This window comes from Gossypium raimondii, chromosome 10 (genome assembly GCF_025698545.1).
Source record: "Gossypium raimondii isolate GPD5lz chromosome 10, ASM2569854v1, whole genome shotgun sequence".
In the NCBI taxonomy this organism is placed as follows: Eukaryota; Viridiplantae; Streptophyta; class Magnoliopsida; order Malvales; family Malvaceae; genus Gossypium; species Gossypium raimondii.
In genome coordinates this window covers 23,435,967-23,447,949 of record NC_068574.1, presented here as the reverse complement: position 1 = coordinate 23,447,949, position 11,983 = coordinate 23,435,967, and the positions used below count along the sequence as shown (strand labels likewise).

At 33.1% G+C, this 11,983-nt stretch overlaps 1 protein-coding gene across 3 annotated transcripts; it reads left to right on the top strand.

Annotated features, from left to right (window-relative positions):
- Nucleotides 1-6,696: 6,696 nt before the first annotated feature.
- On the top strand, nucleotides 6,697-11,983 carry LOC105777803 (uncharacterized). 3 transcript variants are annotated; one of them, XM_012601273.2, is made up of 11 exons: nucleotides 6,698-7,086; nucleotides 7,586-7,680; nucleotides 8,149-8,206; nucleotides 8,477-8,671; nucleotides 8,941-9,017; nucleotides 9,944-10,026; nucleotides 10,317-10,368; nucleotides 10,746-10,814; nucleotides 10,907-10,993; nucleotides 11,095-11,156; nucleotides 11,460-11,983. In XM_012601273.2, exons 1-11 carry the CDS (start codon nucleotides 6,969-6,971, stop codon nucleotides 11,692-11,694), a joined length of 1,131 nt encoding a protein of 376 aa, XP_012456727.2. In that variant the 5' UTR covers nucleotides 6,698-6,968; the 3' UTR covers nucleotides 11,695-11,983. The 3 variants fall into 3 exon arrangements, with proteins under 3 accessions (XP_012456728.2, XP_012456727.2, XP_052478643.1); XM_012601274.2 differs by lacking the exon at nucleotides 8,149-8,206 and having other exon boundaries at nucleotides 6,697-7,086; nucleotides 8,437-8,671; XM_052622683.1 differs by lacking the exon at nucleotides 8,477-8,671 and having other exon boundaries at nucleotides 6,699-7,086.

Here is an 11,983-nt window from a genome sequence, read left to right as displayed (position 1 = left end):
ATTGAACATGTTAAATGCCCTGTTTTGTTGTAATTTTTGTTGTTTTATACAGAGATATCAATAATCGGGGCCTAAGTATCGATACCTCCATGTTGAAACGAATGAGTAGGAAGTCAGTAGCTTAATTTGGTATCGATACCCTTCTTCGAGTATCGATACACGGGGTGAAAATATAGATACTTCTTGAATTGTATCAATAATTTGTTGGGTTTAAAATTTTACAAAGAAGCAGAATGCTAAAAAGGTACTGATTTTCTAAACGGTATCGATACCCTTTATAAGAAATATCGATACCATCGAGTGTGTATCGATACCTACGTGATTTGTTTGGCAAATTTCGTTAAGTTGTCTTTAAGCATGCTTCTAACTCATAATATGGTTGTTTAATGTATGTTTAGTAATTTTAACATCACCTAGGGTATTTTAGACTTAAAACTCCTATAATTGTTTAAATTTGATTATGTTCGTATGCTAATGAGACGTGGTGTAAAGTGTGATGATGAGATGTTGGTGTAACGTCCTGTTACTCGGGATCGACGATCGGGCTGGGTATAGGGTGTTACATGAGGAGTGGTTGTTACGATTGAAACTTGGGGCTGCAGTGATTTCTTTTATTAAAGAACACATTAATAACTACAACTGCTACCGTCCCGCCTCAAGTTTCATCTTTTTCTCCATCGTCACAGTCACTCCCGTCTTGAAAGTCCTCTTGTGATGCGAGTTTTAAGGCTCAATTTCATGCTCATGGATGTGATGGGCTTACACTACCCCAAGGGCTAATAACAAGGTCAAAGGTCAAGCAAATTAAACCAAGATTTGATCAAATACAATAAGTGATAAAGAATCTTTTCGAGGAGAGGGGGGAATGATACATGCATGGATGAGTGAAATTTATTAAATTCAATTCAACCAAGCTGCTAATTTTCAAGCTGAAAATATTAGTCAACTTGCGATGAATTTTTGGATGGGATCCAAGCATATATAGGCATAGAAGTCTGCATAAAGTTTGAAAAGCTATCTCTTGTCTTTGAAACGCATTTTGAATCACTTAATTTTGAGTTCGGGAGCTCAAGTTATGGTTGTATTAGTGAAGACTGTGTGAGTAAAATTTCTAAATGGGATTATTACGAAAATTAAGAGTTTTGATTTTTTTATTCGAGTTTAAATCATATTGGGTTCGAGATTCAGGCTTAATTTTTATTATATATGAGCTCAATATTGTATTTATTAAGTTTTATTTTATTTTTTATTTATTCTGAATTTTGGATAATTTTTAAGTATTTTAAGTTATTTAGGAGTTTTATGTCAACAAGAAAGTTTAGTTTAAAACTACTTGTTGTTTAGATTAACTAGATTTTCAGTATACATGAGAATTTTATTTAGATGTACTTAGCTACCCTATATAAAAGCATCTTCATTGTACGCAATCGATCAATTCATTCATTATTCACTGAGTTAATAAAATTTTCTTTGAGTTTTCTATTTAAGAATTTCTCTTGAGTTTTCTTTTAGAAGAGTTTTAACAATCTTTTCAGACTGTGGGGATCACCTTCAAGCTTTTTCTTGCCAAGTTTTCTTTCTTTAATGGGAAATTAGAGCCTTTTGAAGGAGGTTGTGGATTCATCTGGTTTTCAAGGCTCCTTAGGACTTCTACACGCCATCTTAATAATTTCCATCTATCTGCTTTATTTTCTTATTTATTCTATTTTTTTCCTATTTAATTATAAAAATCTTTGGTTTATTTTTTTTTTCCTATCTTAATTATATATTTTAATTGCATCCTTTAATTTTTAAATTCTTAGAAATAACTTGGATTTGTTTGTGTTTTAGGTTGTGTAAAAATTCAAATTTCTTTTTGATCATTTAGAGACGTAAGTCAAATCCGCGACTTGGATAAACTTACGATCCTATTCTGCACTCATCCATATCATCTTGCCCCTAACTCTGTCATAGATTTTAGATAATAAGGTTAAAGATACTGCTTTGGTGGAGATGAAAAAGAATAAGTTGATTATACTAGAAAGCCCTTCTGTTTTTCCCCATGATTATACTCTCAAACTTATGTATGGGGTTTATAAAGCATCCTCTTTCGGTAGCACAAAACTTGAACTCGTGATCGCAACCACCGTCAACTTGGAGCCCTAGTTATACTTCAACCCATAACTGTATAACCACCGTGAATTGGGAGCCTAAGTTGCAAGGCGATGAGATTCTAAGGTGATGGTTCCATCCATACATCGCAGATTAAATGTATGGGTCTCCTAGTGTCATCACGTCATCGTGAACTCAAACATACCTTAAAATTATTACAATGTCTACTTCAAACACAAACACAAATAAATCTTTCTCTCTAATTTTTAACACCCAACAAAAAAAAGTTTTTTAGAAACAAAAAAATCATTGTTTGGATGACACCAAAATGGTATATTGGTTAGGCACTATTAGGATGCTTTTGTTATATGTTTTGGTTATGGCATTTAGGTGTTTGAACAAGATTTTAAGTTGATAAGGTGCATATTTTTGGATGTCATGAATGGTAAGTTTGAACTAAGCATATTTAAGGTATGTTTTGGGTCACACAGTTGGCTACACAACCGTGTGTCATGCATGGGTTAATGAAACAGTCGTGTGCCATTGGTATTTAGGAAGCATGAAAATAGCATGGTTTCAAATTGTCATTGTGTCACTGTTGGGAAATGTGCCCATATTATAGTAAATATGTAATTGTCTTCTATGTATTTGAATGATGAATAAATAAATTTCACATTTCATATTATGTCTTTTGTATTTATTTCTTTCATATTTTGCATGCATAGTGAAATTCTGATAAACAAATATTAACTCATTGATTGTCTAAGTTCAAACTGATGATAAGTGGGATTGTAAGAATGTTTACATTGCGAGAAAGACAACTTACTTCAGTAGATAATCTAAACGAGTTCGTAATTCCGTAAAATAATCAAAGTAAGCATTTAATTCAAATGCTGAAAAAAATTATTATGTTGTCTACAATTCCAATTGAAGAGATGACAAGTCTTGGCTATCGGAACAGTTGACTCCACAGGTAGGCACATAGATGTATTCATTGGTAGAATGATACATTGGATTGGACCCAAGATGAATTAATTCTGAATTCGTTTGTGAATTAATTCACTTAAACATTCATGGTGTGCTTTTTCTAAATCCTGAGTTAGTCACTAACTATGTGTATGTAACTCATGTGCTTTGATATAAATGGAAGCTTATGCTCTAAAGATGATCGAGTCGATAGTCGGTATGTTGGGTACATGACTTGTGTATGGCATGGCTTTACTAGCAGCACTAAAATTCATAGCTCAATTAAAGAGTTAACGATATCCTCTCATTGGCATTGTGCGGATTGATAAATATGGAACGTGGCCATGGGTTACTTGTTCTCGAACGAATAATTTATCACAGTTATTTGTTGGCAGTGATCATATTAATCATTAAAAAGACACAATTGTGACAATGAGATAAAATATGATTGTATTGAGTGAACAAATTTAACTCAAAGGAATCAAGGATATCATATAAGGGTAAAACACACATGACGAGATCATTAGACAAAGTAGTTAGATGAATTACTATCGTAAAGAGTATAAAATAAGGAGTTTTCAATCATGGTACTTCTTGTGAACTGACTCCATGATTAAGTAATTGTGAATTATCTAAACGATGCTTCTGGACATAATTGCAATTACTAGAGCCTAATTGTATATATGTTCGATTGGTTCCTCCGCTAGCTCAACAAAAGCTCGATCTGATTGCATTTAAATTAGATGTAAATTCTACAACTTTGGAAATAATTTAATTGAGTCGATTTATTCGATGTGGAATTAAATTGGACAGTTGTAAGAATTGTTCAACTATAGAATTTGATTAAAGAATTTTCTTAAAAATTAATTTGGAAAATCTAAGTGATTTTTAAGAAAATCAATTTTGATCAAGTAAAATTAAATTAATCAATTTAATTAAAATTAATATGATACTTTTGAAACTTAATTTTCAAGTCAAACAATTGACCCAATGGGTAATTGAACTTGAAAAATTGGACTTGAGATTGTAAATTGGGCCCAAGAGCCCAAAACTGAGACCAAGACCCAAAAATTGATTGAATCGAGCCTGATATGTGAAACTAGGCCGATGGTTCAACCACCGATTGGACCAGACCAGTTCGGTCATATTGGCCCGGACCAAATCGGCAAAAACCTTACTAGCTCGGGTTGCCAAATGCTGCGACGATGGTATTCCAGTGGCCAAAAAATGGTCGGCAGTGGTGGGTCTTCGGTGGTTGAGTAGTGAAAGAATTACACTCCTATTAAAACTTTACCAGAGAATTTATAATATTATTTTAATATATTTAATATTAAATTTAATTTAATGCTTAACTTAATAGTATTGTATTAATTTAATATTAAAGTAATTATCTTAATATTAAATTTAATTTAATATTTTTCTTTTAGATAAATATTCTATTAATTTAATAAGATTTAATATTAAATTTAATCTAATATTTATCAAGATAAATATTAGATTAAATTTAATATTAAAGTGATTAAGTTTAATTATAGTTGAACTCTCTAAACTCTCCTATATTAATTTACATACACTTGAATTCAAGAAAAGTTGTAGAGAAAATTGTCTAAAAAAATTATTTTAGAAAATTTTTAAAGATATTTTTCCTATTTACAACTTGACCCAAAAATTTAGAGAAATTATGAAATTACCTAATTGGTAATTTTTGTGAAATTTTTTTCTGATTCGAAGCGAACCCACACTCGGTAGACGTGAGTTTGAGGATAACAAAGAAGACTACTTGATCGAATCGTTCATCCAAGACGAATCGAAAATGTACAATTTTGATTAAGTGTTTATTAATTTAGATATCACAACTAAGTTTTTGTTTTGGAATTTTTTTAAAAACTCTGTTTTTTCCTTAAATTTATTTCCCGCTACGTTTTCCAAACTTGATTTTCCAACAGTCACACGGGTTGCCACACGCCCATGTGAATACTATAGACTTAATATGCCAAACTGTTACACGGTCACAGTTAGTTCCACGACCTAGCCACATGGCCGTATGACTCAATGCTACACGGTTTTAGCCTGTCACACGGCCTGGCGACATGGTCGTGTGACCCCTATTTGTAATTTTGCTCTTCTTTTGTGAAATTTTTCAATTCAATCCTTGATTGATTCTGGGTTGGTTTTGGAGCTTTCGTAAGCTCGATTTAAGTCAGATCTTGTATGTCAAACATGTTTTGTTTTGAATAATTAAAATTTAATGAATGTTTTAAAGAAATTTTTATTTAAAATTGCATGTTCCTGTTCTGTTAATTACGGTAGCATCCCATATCTAAATTTCGGTGACGGAAACGGGTGAGGGGTGTTACATGCCCTGGAGGACGTGCTTTTAGCTTGCTTGGTAGCCACATCAATGGAAAATGCATCCTACAGGGCTCGCTTTCAAAGTTCTCTTGCCCCCAACTCTGCCACAAATTTTAGACAATGAGGTTAATGATACTACTTAGGTGGAGATGGAGAAAAAAAATAAGTTGGTTATACTGGAAAGCCCCTTTGTTTTTCCCTATGATTATGGTCTCAAACTTATGTATTGGGTTTATAAAGCATTCTCTTCCGGTATCATGAAACTTGAACCCGTGATCGCATAACCACTATCAACTGGGGGCCTGAGTTATACTTCAACCCGTGACTGCATAACCACCGTCAACTTGGAGCCCTAGTTATACTTCAACTTGTGACTGTATAACCACCATGAACTGGGAGCCTGAATTGCAATGCGATGAGCTTTTAAGGTGATAGTTCTATCCTCACATTGCAGATTAATTGTGTGGGTCTCCCAGTGTCATCGCATCACTGTGAACTCAAACACACCTTAAAATTATTACAATATCTACCTCAAACACAAATACAAATAAATCTTTCTCTCTAAATTTTCAACACCCAACAAAAAAAAAATAAACGATTTTTTAGAAACAGAAAAAGCATCCTGAAGGAAAACACTTCATGCAAGACACTTTTTTTTTGTTTTTCTCTTTAAAATTGACTTATTTCCCTAAAAATTAAAAAAATCGACCTAAATCCTTAATTATTTTTAAAATCGACATTTTATCAAATTTACCTAGTATATGTCTGCACTTTTTATAAAAATAATATATATTTATATTTATTTTAAGTATTTTATTATGTGTCAAACTCTCTTATATATAAATTAAGTTACATATACAATTAACTTAACACTTTAATTAAAATATCAATTATAATTTTTAATAAATATATTTTTGCATTATTTTTCTTCGTTCAGATTGCCATAAATCTAGTATTTATATAAAGTTTGTGATTAAACAATCGGCGTAAAAATTAAAATTTGGACCCAAATGCATGGACTTTAGTTATGATGAAAGTTCCATAATTTCAATGTTCTATTTTGATTAAACAATTGGCCTAAAGATTAAAATTTGGACCGAAATGCATGGCCTTTAGTTATGATCAAAGCTCTACAATCATGTTGGTATTATCAAAATCACATAGGTTTCTACCATTAAACCATCCAACAAAATTGATAAATCTCATAAACAAATTATGACAAAAGAAAACGTCCATATTCGACATCACTTTTTTTTATTTATTTTATAATTACAATATTTACGTGTTGGTGAATGGTGATAGACTTCAAGATGAATTTGGGAACTCATTAGAGCCATTGCTTCATTGCTAGTTTTCACTTTCAAAGCTAACTTTTGAGTCATTTCACTACCTAAACTGAAAACCATTAGTGGGTATCTTACGTTTTGGACAATTTGGGTGCCTTTGGCAGCTTTTAATGGAGTTTCTGCCAATGGGGTTTTTGAGTCTGTTGGTTAAATTTTTTTCCCCCAACATTTTGGTGATTACTCTTCGGTTTTGAGTGTTTTGAGAGAGGAAAAATGATGAGTTTAAAGCAGTTTTGGACAAAGAAGACTTTGGTTGGGCTTGGCTTGGGGCAATTTCTATCTCTTCTTATCACTTCTACTGGTTTCTCTTCATCTGAACTTTCTAACAGAGGTTTCTTTTCTTGTTTTGGCTTTAACTTTTTTGCTAATTTTCTTTATTGTTTTGTCAATGGTGATCATCTGAAAATATAGCCTTTAATGTTGACAACCTGTTGAAAGATTGAAAATGATACATAATTCTATTAGCTTCGTTTGATTTCTAGCTTTATCTCTTTACTTCATTTACTTGATTGTAGAGCTTTAAACTTTGTATATGTGTTTCTTTTGCTAATTGATTGCAAAAAATGCACTAGTAGATTTTTGAAACTTGTTGCCACTGCTTGTTCAAGACATTAGATTAAAAAAACGTTCTTTTTTTTGTTTGTTTGTTTGTTAAACCATATTTCCTGGTTTAATTTAGATAATTTCTTCTTATTGTTCTTCTTGTTTTTACTCATTTGCCCATTAAATTTGAGATTCTATATTTCTTGTTTTAAAGCTAATTTTCCATATGTTTAGTGAGTGATCTCTCACTTTTGATATTTATTGCTCTACTTTTATGTTTATCTTAGGAATCAATGCTCCAACATCTCAATCTTTTCTAAATTATGCACTCTTGACTGTCGTCTATGGAAGTGTTATGCTTTACAAGAGGCAAGCACTTAAGGTATTTATTAGCTTTCACATCTACTCTTCTCATTTCAGCTTTAAATGGACTTTAAATATGCAGAATTTGATTGCACACCTCCATTTGGGATTAAATATTTAATCACCTGCAATGCTCGTATCTATAAACAGCATGTAATGGGAACTTCTTTAAAGTAGTTCCATGTGTAAACAAAATACTAGTGGTCATGAATGTAAAGAAGGCAACTAAAAAGGGTTTTTTTGATGTCTAGTGAACAAAGTTATGTGTCTCTTGCTTCAGTTGCGATTTCTTAGATAGATGAATATGACTATTATTGGCTTACAAGTTCATGTGTGGTGCTGTTGTGCATAAGTAGAAAATAAACGGGTTAGCATGGATTTGAGGTAGTTTTTGTTCGTATTAACGCTCTTGGTCATGGATTTTTTTTCCGTTATTTTTATTTTTGATGCCTTAAATTTTTTTTTTTTTGTGTGTGTGTGTGTGCAGGCTAAATGGTATTATTATGTTGTTCTTGGATTAGTAGATGTAGAGGCCAATTATCTTGGTAAGTCTGTCATGTTCTTCCAGTGAGCTTGGCTGATTTTCTATTTATCTTGTTGCATGTGGTTTCTAGTTTTGTTTTTAAAAACTTTTTAACTTATACTCTTACTTAAAAAGTAAAAGAAATGAGGGACACGTCTGAAATATCGTGGATTTTATTTGATTCATAGAGAAGTCCTTAGCAAAAGCTTATTCGCTTTATTTTGCTTTGTAAAACCTTCTTTTGTCATTCAGGACAGACTCTTAAATTCAACCAAGTTTACTTCATGTGCAGTGGTGAAGGCATACCAGTACACATCTATAACGAGTGTAATGCTGCTTGACTGTTGGTCTATCCCATCAGTCATGCTTCTTACCTTTATTTTCTTGAAAACAAAGTACAGATTCAGAAAGATAGCTGGTGTAATTGTATGTGTTGCTGGTCTTGTGATGGTTATTTTTTCAGATGTTCATGCAGGTGACCGATCAGGTAACTCCCGGGATTTGCTACATGTTTGTACAACTCTTTTTATCTGCATATTTAGGATGTAGTTGTGGAACTGCTCTTCCTGTTGCTCCTTTGTTTTCTTTTAAAGTTTTGTCTAATATAAGCCACTGACATGCGGTCATCCTTTCCTGTGTTTCAATGGATTCTTTTATATAAACCACATATTGTCATTTCTATATTTTAGTTTATTTTAAGGAATTAGGTCAATATGGGGCATATTCTGATATGAGAATTGCCAATGTGGGTTGTAGGAGGCCGTGACCCTCGCAAAGGAGATTTACTCGTTATCGCTGGGGCAACACTCTATGCCATTAGTAATGTCAGCGAGGTAATTACATTTATGTTGATCTGCAGAAGGAACCTGGAAACTTTTTGCCCCTCTTATTAGCATCATGCATTTCAATACTGACTATCACAGAATATAATTTTTCTGTCTTTGTTTTTTAGTTACTAAGTTGAAATGTTAATTGTTCTGATTTATATTGGAATCAAATTCAATAATTTTCAAGTCTTCCGATTTAAGTGAGCCTAATTGCTCATTTGATTATGCTATCTTTGCTGTGGCTCACTTCCATTGCTCTCTCCCTCCACTGATCCCTGCCTCAAGTTTCTTTTTTTCAATTAACTACTTGCTAGTGGAATACAGGCTTAGATAGTTTACGGACTCAACCTTACTGGGTTAACTTGCTTTCAAGACCGGTTATAGCTTAGAGTGCTGGCTGGTTGCTTAGAACCTACCTGACTCTCTGCTTTGAATATCCTCATGTTGGAAATGGATTTTGAAATGTTAAATAGTTTTGTTTTATGTATGGCAAATGACTGGATATAAAATATTGAGGGCTCTCCCTCCCTCCCTCGCGCTCTCTCTCTCTAATTTTGTTTTATGGTTTGAAGAATGACCATTATTTGTAAATAAAGTTGCCTTAGCAACTTTTTTAGTCTATAGGCTGTAGCTTGTGTCTATGTTACTTAGACTTGGGTGTGAGTGTTGGATATGCAGATGTATCTAACACGGGTATGTTCAATTTTTCTTAAAAAATTTTCAAGTATTTGGATGATCATATCCGCACTCATTCAGAATATATGATGGACATAGATACTTCAATCAAAATAGAGTTAGAGCAATATAGGCTTGTACAATTATCAAAGCACTGTATTACCCTGTGTTACTCTCTCTCCATGTATATGTGTGTGTTTATATCAGTTATTATCCTTAGCATTCCCTACAGTTCTTATCTGTTTGTTTCTTTGCAGGAGTTTCTTGTGAAGAATGCGAATAGAGTTGAACTCATGTCATTCTTGGGCCTCTTTGGTGCCATTATCAGTGCAATACAAATGTATCCTTGGTTTCTGTGTTTGATTGCTCTTAATTCGATGGCATCCTATCATTACAGTTTATATTTCATTTTATGAAACTCATTTACGGTTTTCAAAGTTATGATTTCTCATCAACATGCATATCCCTATCTACACAATGTTAGACAATTTGAAATATCCTGTGTTATTGATGCCATCAAGATTTTGTTAAAGTTAACAGATCTGTAGAATTCCAGAGATAGCTGATTAATGATATGATTTCTTCAATGCAATAATATTGTCAATCTACAACCCTTAACAATGTCTATAGAAGCATAATCGAACGCAATGAACTCAAATCTATTCACTGGACGGCTGGTGCTGTAAGTTTGTTCAAAACGTCAAATCACTCCACCTTTTTCTTCTCGTGCACAAATAAAATATGTTTCTACCAATGTTACTACAACTCTTTATTTTCTTTGAAGTGCCTATGTCCAACATATATTCAGATATGGGCATGGGGATATGATTCTTCTAATATTGAAGGGCTCTGAAAATGTTGACCTGTGCCTGACATGTATTTGTAACTCACCCTTGAGTCTAAATAACATAGGTTTCTACAACTATCTTAGAATTATCATATGCATTTTGAATTCCGTTGCGTGGCAAGAAAGTTGCTTTTTCTTACACATGCTAGTGTCTTCTTAAGTATGCTCAAGTTTTTGTTTTCTTAATATACTTTATTTATTCTTTTTTTCAGGCATTTCCATTTTTCGGATTTTCATTGGCCATGTTTTTGTTTTACTCATTTGTCCCGGTGTTACTTAAGGTATGGGCTAAACTCTGCAGCATCATTCTTATGAACTTCCTGAATCTAATATTTGGTGACAATATTTTGAAGTTTGGTTTTCTTCCTTGCAGATGAGCGGTTCCACAATGCTCAATCTCTCTTTGCTGACCTCAGACATGTGGGCTGTCATAATCCGCATTTTTGCTTACCATGAAAAGGTTGACAATCTAAATTTTATATATATAGATATTTAAAGCTGAGATTGAAATAACTTTGATAGACCGAGGATCAGTTTTCTGAAAATGGATATTGTTTTCAGGTTGATTGGATGTACTTTTTAGCCTTTGCTGCAGTAGCTGTTGGACTTGTTATTTATTCCGGGTAAGTAACCCTTTTTACTCCTAATTTGTTCTATATTACTATTGTGAACTACGTACTTCGTTTCTTTGAAATATCGTGTCCGATATTCATTTCTGGAACATACTAAGACATGGATATGAGAATTCAATCCTCCAAATATGTGAAAAAAGCTTAGAAAAAGTTGAGTATACTTGTGTTGGACATATACCTTTATCTAACAATTATGTTCGAGCCCAAGTAACTAACAGACTATTACCTTGGCTATGTAGAGCTTATGGAGGGGAATTTGTTTTGTATATTTGAATTTCAACATAATGTATGCAGGGGTGACAAGGAAGAGGATCAGCATCAATGCATAGCCGGTGTTGGTGACGAAGATGCTGGAAGAAGCAAGTATTTTGATGACGAGGCTGATTTTGATAACATCAATCGAGGAGCTATAGCCGGAAGCTCAAAAACCGGGGATACTAGCAAGCATGACTGTATCACTAGTGGCGAAAGAAGTGAAACTATTGAAAACAAGAACATCGGAAAAGACGTGCAAGGGAAGAAGTCATGATATATTAGATTGTCACCCGAACTCTTCATTTTCTTAAGACTATTTATGTTTAAACATTTTTTGTTCAACATACCAATGGCATAGATAACACCCTATGTCAAATGCATATCATATCCGGCACTCAGTTCGGATAACATAGATTACGCCCTCTAGAATCGGGAAGCTATCTACTATAGGACATGTATGTAAAAAGGATCAGGGAGACACGGCAGCATCAATTTTGGGTTGACTTTTTCATTCAAAATGTTTGAATAACGAGCAGTTTGGGGGCATTGCTCCTTCAGTTTTA

What these genes read in the sequence shown, in the direction of transcription:
- LOC105777803 (XM_012601273.2), top strand. Translation starts at nt 6,969, where the DNA reads ATGATGAGTTTAAAGCAGTTTTGGACAAAGAAGACTTTGGTTGGGCTT. An exon ending in ATCTGAACTTTCTAACAGAG is followed by an intron (nt 7,087 to 7,585) that starts GTTTCTTTTCTT and finishes TGTTTATCTTAG; the next exon opens with GAATCAATGCTCCAACATCT. An exon ending in TTGTCCCGGTGTTACTTAAG is followed by an intron (nt 10,815 to 10,906) that starts GTATGGGCTAAA and finishes TCTTCCTTGCAG; the next exon opens with ATGAGCGGTTCCACAATGCT.